The sequence below is a fragment of the Nanorana parkeri genome, unplaced genomic scaffold (genome assembly GCF_000935625.1).
Source record: "Nanorana parkeri isolate BGI_ZX_2015 unplaced genomic scaffold, ASM93562v1 scaffold284, whole genome shotgun sequence".
NCBI classification, from domain to species: domain Eukaryota; kingdom Metazoa; phylum Chordata; class Amphibia; order Anura; family Dicroglossidae; genus Nanorana; species Nanorana parkeri.
This window is the reverse complement of record NW_017306552.1, coordinates 316,571-329,237: the sequence shown is the minus strand read 5'-3', so window position 1 is coordinate 329,237 and position 12,667 is coordinate 316,571. Positions and strand designations below refer to the sequence as shown.

At 42.4% G+C, this 12,667-nt stretch overlaps 1 protein-coding gene across 1 annotated transcript in view; it reads left to right on the top strand.

Annotated features, from left to right (window-relative positions):
• Positions 1-12,232, top strand: part of TIAM1 (T-cell lymphoma invasion and metastasis 1) — a 191,095-nt gene extending 178,863 nt beyond the window's left edge. The window contains exons 20-27 of the mRNA XM_018557457.1: positions 304-312; positions 2,096-2,233; positions 3,490-3,598; positions 6,303-6,361; positions 6,842-6,944; positions 8,105-8,192; positions 10,013-10,185; positions 11,729-12,232. Coding sequence (XP_018412959.1) covers positions 304-312; positions 2,096-2,233; positions 3,490-3,598; positions 6,303-6,361; positions 6,842-6,944; positions 8,105-8,192; positions 10,013-10,185; positions 11,729-12,231 — 1,182 coding nt within the window. The 3' untranslated portion in view covers position 12,232. The remainder of the gene's footprint in view (positions 1-303; positions 313-2,095; positions 2,234-3,489; positions 3,599-6,302; positions 6,362-6,841; positions 6,945-8,104; positions 8,193-10,012; positions 10,186-11,728) is intronic.
• Positions 12,233-12,667: the final 435 nt, after the last annotated feature.

Sequence of the window (12,667 nt, the reverse complement as noted above, 5' to 3'; positions counted from 1 at the left end):
TTGGAGGTCACTGCTGCGAGAGGGGAGCAGGGTGAGCTGAGCTGCTGAGTCACTGCTTGGATGGTTGTAGCACGGGCCTGGGCAATCTACGGTTCTTAGGGTAGGGGGGTAAAATGTTACATTGTGAACATGTGTTGGGGATCAATGAACAAAAAAATAATAATTGTGCATTAGTTTTTATGGATTTCAGTCAGTACATTTGATCTGAGGGGTGGGGGAGGGGGTAGAATTCTAGGCCCCATTAGTACCACCTCTGCTTGTTTGGGGCCACATTCGATAACAAAGCAGTTTTACCCACAGCAGCTTAAACAGGTTTCAGCCATCATATTTCCATCACTGGGGAGAAAATAAAACACGTTGCTCTGGAAACATGCTCTTATTTCCTTTCCTCCAGATTTCATAACAAATGTCTGCCATCCTTGCGGTATAACATGACATCATGCTTGTCCTTGATCTATGAATTCAGTCAGGGAAATATTAGTTTCCATTAAATTGTACTTTGTCCCCATGAATATATATTGCAAGTAATGTCTCTGTCTATGTAGACGGCATGTTCTTTCTCTAAAGGGAAGGAGAGCGTTCAAGGATATCTGATTGGCGTCCATCAGATCTAAAATGTTGTTAGCATTGCTCTTTTTTTTCTCCCTTATTGAATAATTCATTTTGTTTTGAACTATTCATAGTGGATTTCTCCTAGTAGTAGTTCTCATTTAATATTAAAAAGACACGGTCACCTTGACCATGCAAGGCAAGGTGATGGGTTTCTTGAATGGACCCCCCTTAACCCCCATATATGCATGACAGCTGACAAGAATACCCTGCACTTCTATGTATGGAGGAGCATTTGGCCTGTTCCTTGTGGCAATGCCAGAGCCCAGCGGCCAATCACTAGGTCTGAGCAGTGTCACATGATTAGAGAAGCAACATCATGGCTCCCATGGGTTGAGGACTCAGTTGATCTCCATGCTGGTTTCAAAAGAACAAGGAGCTGCAAGGGAGCAATGGTAAGGTAAGTATTATAAGGGTTGGACGATGTCCTTTCCAGAGACAGTCTTCCTGCTTTGCATGGGAAAGGTGACAGTGTCTCTAAGTGTCCGTCAAAATGTGAACGTATCAGAATAGAAATGAGGGGGCTGCCATTGCCAATTTTTTTTAAGGCACATACTTCAGGGCAGTCATTCTCATCCTTGCTTCCCCACTTATTGTGTACTGACTTGAAACAAGTAGGTAGCCTGGGAAGTCGGGATCTTAGACTAACACTGCTGTCAGAACTTGCACCAATTAATAACAAGCCATGATTGGCAACACCCATATTTCTTTCCTGGCATGTAAGAACATTAGTTTTTTGCATCACAGCAACCAATGAGGTTCAATTCTGCAGAGGAAAAGGACAATTGGAGTAAAAGTCTGAATCTCATTGGTTGCTATAGTGCAGTGGATTAATAGTTAAGCCCATAGCAACCAATCAAAATCCATCTAGTACTGATCTGGCATTAGCATTCAGTTTAGATTGGTTGCAAAGCCTGCTGGGAGTCTCACAGCCACCACTGCAAAGCCTCCCAATTGGGAAGGCAGCTTCTGCACATGCACAGAAAATCACTAATCCTATTCTTTCTATGGAGGAAGCCATCCACCATTGTGACGCATGATAGGCAGGCAATGCTATTACCAGCCCAGCCCACCCACTTGCATGCCATCTCTGACCTAATTTCCTCCCAGTCTATTGGCAGAGTTTAGATGTATATTGTCACTTGTTCTCTATTGTGATGAATAATCAGCACAAGTACGATTTTGTGTTCGAGCTTCAGAATGGAAATACGAGTCTATTTCAAGCTCACTTGGTGTAATTACTGAGCTCTTCCAGTACAGAGTGATGGACAGACCTCAAAGTGGACAAGGCGACCTTGACACACTTTCATGTATAGTAATGAATGTTTCATATCTTCATAGCTGGCAGACATGGATTAAGCTCTGTCAGGAGCTGTGAATCACTTGGTACATCTAGTGAGAGCAGACAAAAGACTCGGGGCAAATGCATGCTTTTATTGGTAGGAAACCAAACCAAGAGAACCTGTAACTTTCTCGCTAACCGCAGTGCTTTTTGCTGTCCACAGTGGCAATCAAAACCATGAACAAAGTGGCCAGTCATATTAACGAGATGCAGAAGATCCATGAAGAGTATGGCGCTGTGTTTGACCAGCTCATAGCAGAACAGACCGGGGAAATCAAAGAGGTAAAAACGCACTAAGCTCAAAAAGGTGCATGAGCTTCTTTGCTGCATTTGTGGTGCGCGACAAGCAAGCAAAAACAAAGCTTGGGATGTCATGGTCCACAAGTGTGAATGGGGGCTTCTTGTTTTCTGGGCTGCATTGGGTTAGCCACACTGGTAATTTAAAACCCCATTCCGGGGTCATTTTTCATCTAGTGATCAGTTAGAGGGAGTGTGAAAATGTTTCTGGAGATGGGCTTTAATGGGCTGCTGGTTAAATTATCTAGGGCTTTTTCTGACTGTGATAAGGACTTTACATCATGATGACAACTAGCAGGGGACTGAAGTGAATGGTTGAAGTATATTTTTTAGCTTTTGGATATAGTAAATAATAGTTAGAACCCTGTCTGTGTACCACTGTGGAGAATCCACTTTCTGTCCTGTGGACACCCCAGGAAGTAAGAGGAAATCTCTCTAAAATAAAGGAAAACCCATCTTAGATCGTTGTCACCAGAACAGGTGACCTATTGGAAGATTTGTCTTCCTTTTCTGATGACATGCCAATATTTTAGATTTTGTTCTCTCACTTTCAGTTCTGATGAATCTCCCCAAAATCGACATCACTCGAGTGAGGAATGAGCTGTACAGGGCCGTGATAGAAGGCCATAACAAGCTCTACAGAAGTGCTTCTATTGTTCAGAGATTTGACATTGTTCTTGAAAATAAATGTGTATCTAGTACATCACCCGTGTGTGACATTTTCGTTTACCAGTCAAGTCGCAGGTTACAGTGTGGCAGATCCCAGTGGGTTTGAGGATGTCTCTCCTGTCATTCTGAAGGAAATGCCTGTCCATTCATTCCCCCACCTCTATTTACTGTCCATCTAATTAAGTCTAAATCCATGTTCAATGAAAACTCAGTCAAGTCTCGCTCTAAACATTGGTTTTTGTAGAGAGGTTGAGGTAGTCACAGCAGTAACCAGGCTTAACAATGAAAGCCTTTACTATGACCCCCCCTCATTGTGGCTTGTCCTCCGTCCTGTACCTCTTGTATCATCCAGAGTCTATATCTTTAGGGTTGGGCTGGCCACATGTTCTCCTCTGGAGATATTGTCCTATTCACAGCCGATTTCCATTTAACATTATAATAAGCCTTTGCTTAGCCTTAAATAGATGACAGTAAGGACAGTGACAAAGTTTGGAAGGCCAGAATCCCATTTATGCTTGGCTAACCTGTACACATAATACCCTTTAACAGCTGATTTCTTCTCTGTGTTGTAGGTGGCAGATTTATCCATGGGAGATTTATTACTGCACAGCACCGTTGTGTGGCTGAACCCTCCGACATCACTCGGGAAGTGGAAAAAAGACCCGGAATTGGCAACCTTCGGTAAGCCCGACATGTTCAGTACATTACACTATACCAATGAATTGTAAAGTGCCTCTAAAGCCAAAACTGTCTCTTTTTTTGTTTGTTTTTGTTTTGGATGGAGCTGCAAGGGGTTAAACGCCTGTCAGCTTTTATTTGCAGTGTGCGTCCTTGCTGAGAGATTTACCCTCTATATATTTGTCCTGGTGCTCAATGTTTGAGACTAAAAGTGAGGGAAGATCCACAATTCTTGGTTTTCGCCAGATCAGGAATAGATAGGTTCTTCTAACCTAACAGCTGGCTACGTGGGAAGTTACTCTCCCTTTGGAGAGATTTCTTCACATATCCTGGTGACTCTACTGGATGGGAAGTAAAGGATAATCTCCCATTGGGATACAGAGAAAAATAAAATCTGATTTGGCGCTTTAAACGTTCTCTATTCCATCGAAAATAGGAGGAAAACTTTCAGCTTCAAATATACTTTTCATGAGCATATTTATAAAGCTGCAAATGTGACTTTCACTAAAGATTAACTGGTGGTGAATCAATTGCTGAATTGGTGAATCGTTTAAAACACATGCGCCTAGATGATTCACCTGCAGTAAATGTCAGATTCACTTCTTTTTAAAATCTGCCCCTAAGTCTTTGCTACTTAAATAAACATACTTTACATAACACTATTGACTATTGCAACTCCCTCCTCATTGGCCTACCTCTACACAGGCTATTCCCCCTTCAGTCTATCATGAATGCAGCTGCCAGACTCATTCACCTAACCAACCGCTCAGTTTCTGCCCCCCCCCCCTCCCCTCTCTGTCAATCCCCCCAACTGGCTTCCACTCGCCACAAAGGATAACATTTAAAATATTAACAACAACTTACAAAGCCATCCACAACTCTGCCCCCGGTTATATCTCAAACCTTGTTTTAAAGTATCACCCTAGCCGTCCCCTCCACTCTCCAAAAGACCACCTGCTTTCCAGCTCCCTCGTCAACTCCTTCCATGCGTGCCTCCAGGACTTCTCGAGTCTCTCCCATCCTCTGGAACTCTTTACCCCAACCTGTGCGTCTCTCCCACTCTAACTGCCTTTAGGCGATCACTAAAGACTCATCTCTTCATGGAAGCATATTCCACCTCAGCCTAACCACTCAATCATCATGTTCTCAAACAATTCATGCCCACACAGCTACCTCCTCATGCATCACTTGCCCCTCCCTTTTAGATTGTAAGCCCTCAGGGGCAGGGCCCGCCTAACCATCTTGTCTTGAATTGTATTGTGATTGTAATGTCTTCCTTATATTGTAAAGCGCTGCGCAAACTGTTGGTGCTATATAAACCCTGTATAATAATAATAACACATGAGGTCATTACAGTTCATGATTATACCATATATAATCCATATTTATTAGTATGGTCATTGCTATAGAACATACTAGGATGATGATTTATCTATAAACATCAGCTGTCACTCAAACGCATAAAGATTCTACATAGAGAAAACTACTCATTGTGATGACCTACTCTAGAGAAGTTGGTTTGACGCTTTAGGCTAGGTTCATACCTAGACGATTTATTGCGTGGTTTGAGTCACCCGATATCGCGCAAAACACAGATTTGCATTAGTCAGTGGATGCTGTTCACACCTTTTGCGGTTTGTCGCTCGGATGAAATCGCCTGCCGCGCAAAAAGGTACAGGAGCTAGTTTCGGGCGGTTGTCACATACAGAGGTCCTATAGACCTCTCTATGCATTGAAAAACGCACAACTGCGCAGTTTTCAAAGAACAGTCGCTAGCTCAGTCGCCTAGGTGTGGACCTAGCCTTAGGAGTCATTTGTCCGTATAATCGTCATTGTCCGTAAAATGTTGAATTTTTAAATAAACTTTATTCAAATGGAAAATCCATGGAAACATTTGTTGAGCAAGTCAGGAGGTGTAACTATTGAACCAATAGGAGGTGAGGCAGGGATCTCTGATGGGACAACTTTGGAGATCTTCAACTAGTTGAGATCCCTTGGTCACATTATTCCAAATTTAAAAAAAAGTAATTTTTTAAATCTTTTCTAAGATGAGAACTTTCTGTATTGCTCCATAACAACCATTCTTATTCAAAGTGAAACATACAACATTTTTTATGAAGCTTCGTATTTATTAAAATGAACTGCGTTATAAATACAGATAGCATAAACACCTGAATATACAGTGATCAGCCATAACATTCTGACCACCCACCTAATATTGGTCCCCCTTTTGCCACTAAAACAACCCATCGAGACATGGACTCCACTAGACCTCTGAAGGTATGCTATATCTGGCACAAAGGTATATATCTGGCACAAAGCCGCCAGTAACAGATCCTTTAAGTCTCGTATGTTGTGAGGTGCGGCCTCCATGGATTATTCTCGTTTTTCCAGCACATGCTACAGATGCTTGATTGGATTGAGAGCTGGAGAATTTGGAGGACAAGTCAACGCCTCAAACTCGTTGTTGTGTTCCCCAAACCATTCTTGAACCATGTTTGCAGTGTGGCAGGGCGCATTATCCTGCTGAAAGAGGCCACTGCCATCAGGGAATGCCATTTCCATGAAGGGGTGTACTTGGTCAGTTTAGTAAAGTACGACTGACATCACTGAGCTTCCAACATAAATTTTCCCTGCTGAAGTTCTTATTTTCCTGTCCTTTACTGACAACACATGAAACCAAATAAATCTGTATTCTGTTTTCCAGTATTTAAGGCTGCGGTCGTGTTGGTGTACAAGGACAGCTCCAAACAAAAGAAGAAGCTTGTAAGTGATGTATTTTCCTGTATATTGAATGTATGCTCCCAGGAGAGATGCAGGCTAATTAAAAGACGCTAAAGAACTCCCCGAAATTTTACCTAACATGTAACCTTTTATGGGTCCCCTCAGCGGTATGACACGCCCCCTGCGAGTCAGAACAACAGCTCTCCAATCAGCAATGTTCATGCTTTCTGCTGTTTGGCTAGCTCTAGTTCTGACTCGGTAGAGGAAGCATGTTGGGCCACTGCAGAGAAACTGCTGCTTCCACGCAGAGAGCAAAGGGTCTTTTTCTGCAGCCCCCTGCACAGATTTCTGTTGGTGGTTGAGCTAATTTAGGCAAGTAAGACATATATGGAACATAGTTTTCTTCCACACCTAACTATATACAAGAAATTAAATTCCCCCAAAGGAAAACCTAGTAGACACAAGCTGTTACTTTTTTTGTTTTATTATTCATTTGAAATGTCTTTCTTTACTGACTTTTAGGGTGGATCACACAGAGCCTCCATGTTTGAAGATCGAGATCCATTCCGCTTCAGACATATGATTCCTACAGAAGCTTTGCAGCTGCGAGCACTCACTACATCAGGTAATGCATACAGAAACTTTACAAGGTGCAAAAACCTGTGGCTTGGCAATAAGAAATGTAATTTACATTGATCATACATTTGCAGATATATTTTATTGGGGCAGGTACCACTGCAAGGGTAGATTGTTAATTCCCCCTAAATTCAGCTCTAGATCTGAACCCCAGGCAGATCTCAAATAAATAAAAGACCAAACTAATGCAGCTCTGTATTCCTTAATACATAATTTCATGTAATTTTTAAATGTAAGCCGTGTAAGTACCTTCATTTGACTTGGTATCAGACTCTTGCAGTCCCCTGTAGAGCAGAGCTTAGCAAGCGAGAGTGAGAAGCAGCATGAGGAGCCAATCAGGAATGCTGCAGTGCTCGTGCTAAAAGGGATTTTTTTTTTTTTTATTGGAAGAGGCTCAGAGAATCATGAACATACAATAGTTTAACAGTATGTTGAGAATCCTAGAGATATATAGTCATAAACAATCAGTAAAACATATTGGGGAGAATTTATCAAAACTGGAGCAGACAAAATCTGGAGCAGCTGTGCACGGCAACCAATCCGCTTCTCTCTTCAGTTTGTTGAGTTAAGATTTGAAAATGACAGAGAAATACTGATTGGTTGCCATGCACAGCTGCTTCAGATTTTGTCTGCTCCAGTTTTGATAAATTCCCCCCATTGTGTACAGAGATGAGACACCAAAGTAAGACATCCCAACAATATATGGTTGGTTGGGGGCCTCCCCACCGGTAGGGGTACATGTATACCATTTGATCCATTATGTAGAACCTTAGGTAACAGCTTCTTAATAGAGCCAGAGTCTCTGTTCCGATTTTTTTCCCTTCCCCAGACTGGATGGACAGTGAAAAAAGAAGCTCCTGTGCTATAGGACTAGGTCTCCTGTGCTATAGGACTAGGTCTCCTGTGCTATAGGACTAGGTCTCCTGTGCTATAGGACTAGGTCTCCCGTGCTATAGGACTAGGTCTCCTGTGCTATAGCACTAGGTCTCCTGTGCTGTAAGACGAAGTTGTATGCCTGGAGCTCAGCTTTAACTTTGCGGATGAAAAAGGAGTAAACACCATGCTTCATATGTGTCAAATGCTAGAGATTTGTATTTGGTTATTTTTAGTTGCTTTAGTAACCTGCATTTCTTTTTCTTTTTTTACTAGATGCTGAAACAAACTCAGTCTGCGAAATTGTTCATGTGAAGTCGGAATCTGAGGGGAGACCAGAAAGGGCTTTTCACTTATGCTGCAGGTGGGCTCAGCTCCATTGTCTATAGAGATTGCAGACAGCTGGGAAATACTCACTTCTGGGTTATTCAACCTACTTAACATGTTTTTCTTTTTAAGATCTTGAATGTTTGCTTTAAACCAGGAACTGAGAGTTTTTAGTACTCAGGGATCAGACGAGGGCTGGCATGCAGGCGTTTGCCCCTCAGCCAGTGTTGTTTCATCGATTTGGGGTGAGGCTGCCCATAGATATTAGAATTGGAACTTTTTCCATTTGTTAAAATGTGTAGAAAAGATCTTTTGTATGGGAACGTCGCCAGTAAAGTTAATTTGTAGAGCTGGAGTTTGTCCTCCCATGTTTAAATAATCAATCATTAACTACATAGAGATTCAATCCCTGTACCTGGAAACATCAGCTTGATATTACCGGGATGTGTATTTTTGCAGCAGAGATTGTTCCTATGATCCCTGAACAGTCTGGTTATATCTTATGTCTGTGTACAAGAAGTTTTGGGGTTTTCTTTTTCCTGGAAAGAGGTTCAGCCTTGAGCACTCAGAGTATAAAAAGTAGGCGGCGTGCTGCGGCAAATGGTGGGTGTGGCAAAATTGTGTTTAAAGTGGGAGGGGCTTAAACTCTACTAACTGTGTACATGGTAACATATGCCAGTCTTTTTATCCATGAAGAAGACAGTGCCCCTTACGAATCTCTTTTCAGTAGAAGTGCATAAAAAATAACTGACACAGAAAATCTATTGTGTAATAACGGCCAGAAGCATGTCCACAGTCAGTTCCATAGTGACATACCAGAAACATGTCTGCAGAGATGGAATCAGTACTGCGCTGACACAGCTGGAATATGTCCACAAACCCAGAATCGAGAACTATGAGTTGAGTGAAAAGCACTCACCTCATAGTTCTCCTTTTTAAAGTACAGACACAACAGTAATATGTACATAGTATCATAAATCAGTATCGGTATCGTAAAAGAATATACGGTACTTGGGCATTACATTACACTTTATTAGTTACAACTGTTTAACGGCTCGTTAATGTAAATATATAATCAGCCAATCACATGGCAGCAACTCCATTCCAAACCGAGCATCAGAATGGGGAAGAAAGCGGATTTAAGTGACTTTGAACGTGGCATGGTTGTTGGTGCCAGACGGGCTGGTCTGAGTATTTCAGAAACTGCTGATCTATTGGGATTTTCATACACAAACATCTCTCGGGATTACAGAGAATGGTCCAAAAAAGAGAAAATATCCAGTGAGCGGCAGTTCTCTGGGTGAAAATGTCTTGTTGATGCCAGAGGTCAGAGGAGAATGGGCAGACTGGTTCAAGATGGTGGAAAGGCAACAGTAATTCAAATAACCACTCGTTACACCCGAGGTATGCAGAACTGAGGCTACAATTCACAGGGGTTCACCAACATTGGATATTAGTAGATTGGATAAACATTACCTGGTCTGATGAGTGAGATGCTAACAGGAAAAATAAACTGATCAGGGATTTACCCATCCCTTATTCATAAACCCTCGTCTCTGGTCATGGAAGAATAAGCCACACCTACCTTGTGATAATGGTCTTCTGCATATGAGTGAGATTTTGTCAGCAGAGATTGGTCAGGTTAATGTGATCAGAAAATCTAGGTCACCGCCTTTTGACATAAAATATTTGACTGCATATGTTGCTGTAATGAAGGATTATTGTGGCGCTCATGCATACAACATGTCACAGGTATGCGTTTACATTACAGTTGTGATTTTGTCTTGTGCACATATGTGAGTAGCACCGCTCCTCTCTTCCCTGTATATTATACAATATATCGTCCCCTCTCCGCAGTTCTCCAGCGGAAAAGAAGGAGTTCCTGAGGGCAGTGCATTCTATCCTGCGGGACAAGCACAGGAGGCAGCTGCTGAAAACAGAAAGCTTACCTAATTCCCAGCAGTACGTTCCATTCGGGGGGAAGAGGCTGTGTGCACTGAAGGGTGCTCGCCCTGCCATGAATAGAGCAGGTAATGACAATATGGCACACCACCCATCAGCAGTATGTCAACACAAAAACACAGAGGCGTAGGGGTTTGTGTGGTTTGTAGTGCTGGGGTCCTTGGTGCAGTTCCCAGGAAGGCCCTGTCTACAGTTGCAGTTTGTTTGATCTTCCCATGTTTCTTTGAGGTTTTTTTTCCCCCCACAATCCAAAAACATCCACCCAGAATTGACACTTCAACATGACATTGCTAAAGCATATCTAAAGCCCAAACTGTTTTTTTTTTATAGTTTTGGATTGAGTAGGAGATGGTTCAAATCCCTATCAAGTTTTGTTTGTCTTTTTGCGGTTTGTGTCCCATTTGGGTAATTTTCCTTCACTTCTTATCTCAGCCAACACAGGACTCTCCAAAGCAAGATAAATCCTCTCTTAGACAGTGTCCTGATTGAAAGATTTCCACATTATTCCTGTTATTCATAGAAATAGGCAGCAGGATAAACCTGACAGAGGTTCCTCAACACTATCCAAAGCTAAAAGCTGTAGATACACTTTCATCTTCCCACCTCAAAGCAGTGTAGTACATGTCAAGGCTCCACTATTGTTTTCAAGTTCTCTATCAAGATGTACCGTTATTCATATTGATCTCCAAAATGCTTTATAGACAGGGGAATCATTTCTCAAGGGGTTTCTTAGCTTCCAAAAGCACCAGAAAATAGTTCCTTTACAGATTTACACTTTATGCAAATGTTTCAAGAGAACCAGTCAACATGGCTTCTACCCAGTTCTGCACGCTGCCTTAGTCTGACGTCCAGAAGTGATGCCTGATCCAGGGCAGGCATGGTGCTATGCATGCTACAGAGCTTCACTGCCTCCTAAAATGAGGAATGCTTTGGATAAACAGGCAGTGGGGGGTCTCTATTGCTGAAAGGGAGTCTCAGTTGGCCCCAGCATCCAAACACGAATGGAAATACTTTCTAATGGAGGCCACCATAGATTCCCCCTCATGCTGCATGCTGATCCCAGGGCACAGGTGCAGCTGTTCCGCATCTCTGCAAGACAGTGATGGCCTTTGAACTAATATACTGATTATAATTCAGACAATGGAAGCTCCCAGCAGCTGTTCAGCTTAATGACTGGTTCTCTTTTTGAAACAAATGAATGTGGGAAAGACGCTCTCCAGGAACAAGTTATTTTTTTTATTTTCATTCTCTCTGCTCACAGAAGAGGTAGCTTAACAGCCAGCAGGCCATATAGTTCTATTAGAACTTTCCTCCTACCGTATGATAGGCATACAGTTTGTACTGCCACCGATACCTATTCAGTATGTGTATCTATAGAATCAGTCAGTCCCTTTTTAACATACATGAATCTGTGATGAGAGCTGAATCCTTTGCTTTCATGTTTAATAAGCTCAGGGCTATTAATCAATGAACATCTATTTCCTTCAGAACACTTTAGGATATGTCAGATGATAAATATTTGTTGAATGTTGAATATAAATGAATGTTCACAACATTTATTATAAAACAACCTAAAGTTTCTCTTCCTGATTGGACCTTTTTGTTGTACAGTCTCCGCTCCCAGTAGATCTCTTGCCCGGAGAAGACGCCTCGTGAGGAACCGTTTCACCATCGACTCAGACACGGTTTACTCAACAGGCCCTGACAAAGAGCCTGAACCTGACACGGAACCCAAACCACCGCAGCAGACGAGCAACAGTGGTGACACAGACCGCTGGGTGGAGGAGCAGTTCGACCTGGCCCAATACGAGGAGCAGGAAGACGTGAAAGAAACAGACATTCTCAGCAGCGACGATGAGTACTGCGAGTCTATCAAAGGGGGCTCCATGGAGAAGGATCTAAGCGACCAACTTGAGGCCACCTCCCTGTCCAATAATCCATTGAATAACAGCGTCCAAAACACTATTAGCACTCACGCTTCCCGTATGTCCCAGCTGAAGAAACAGACTGCCTTTTCTGGAATGAATGGTAGCATAGAGAGCACCACCGAAGAAGTCATATGGGTGAAGCGGGAAGACTTTGTACCAGCCAGGAAACTAAACACGGAAATCTGACAGGTCAGAATAGGTGACGGCGTTCCATGCACTGTGGAAATGTAATCCTCTAGACTGCACACTTGCACACAAAACATTGGCAGCTACGTTGGCCGCAGAGCCGTACCGGGTTACAATAACGCAAATGCAGAATCATGTTACAAAAGCCCGGAGTCCTTCAGTCACTAGCGGGACAGGGCTACTGTCATTATTATTATTATTATTAACTTTTATTTATTTTATAACAATCAGGGTTGGACAGAAAAAGGGTAATGTACAAAAGTGGAAAAGAAAGCCTTGTAAAGATAGCACAAAAGAGGGGCTTATGTTGTGATCGCTCCGTCCTTTGCTCCCTGCACTTTTCTCTTTTCCCTTGTTTTATGAAAATGGTTGTGTTGATATTCCTTTTTTTTCATCCATCACTGTAAAAACATGTTCCGTTACTATAGCTTAGTAT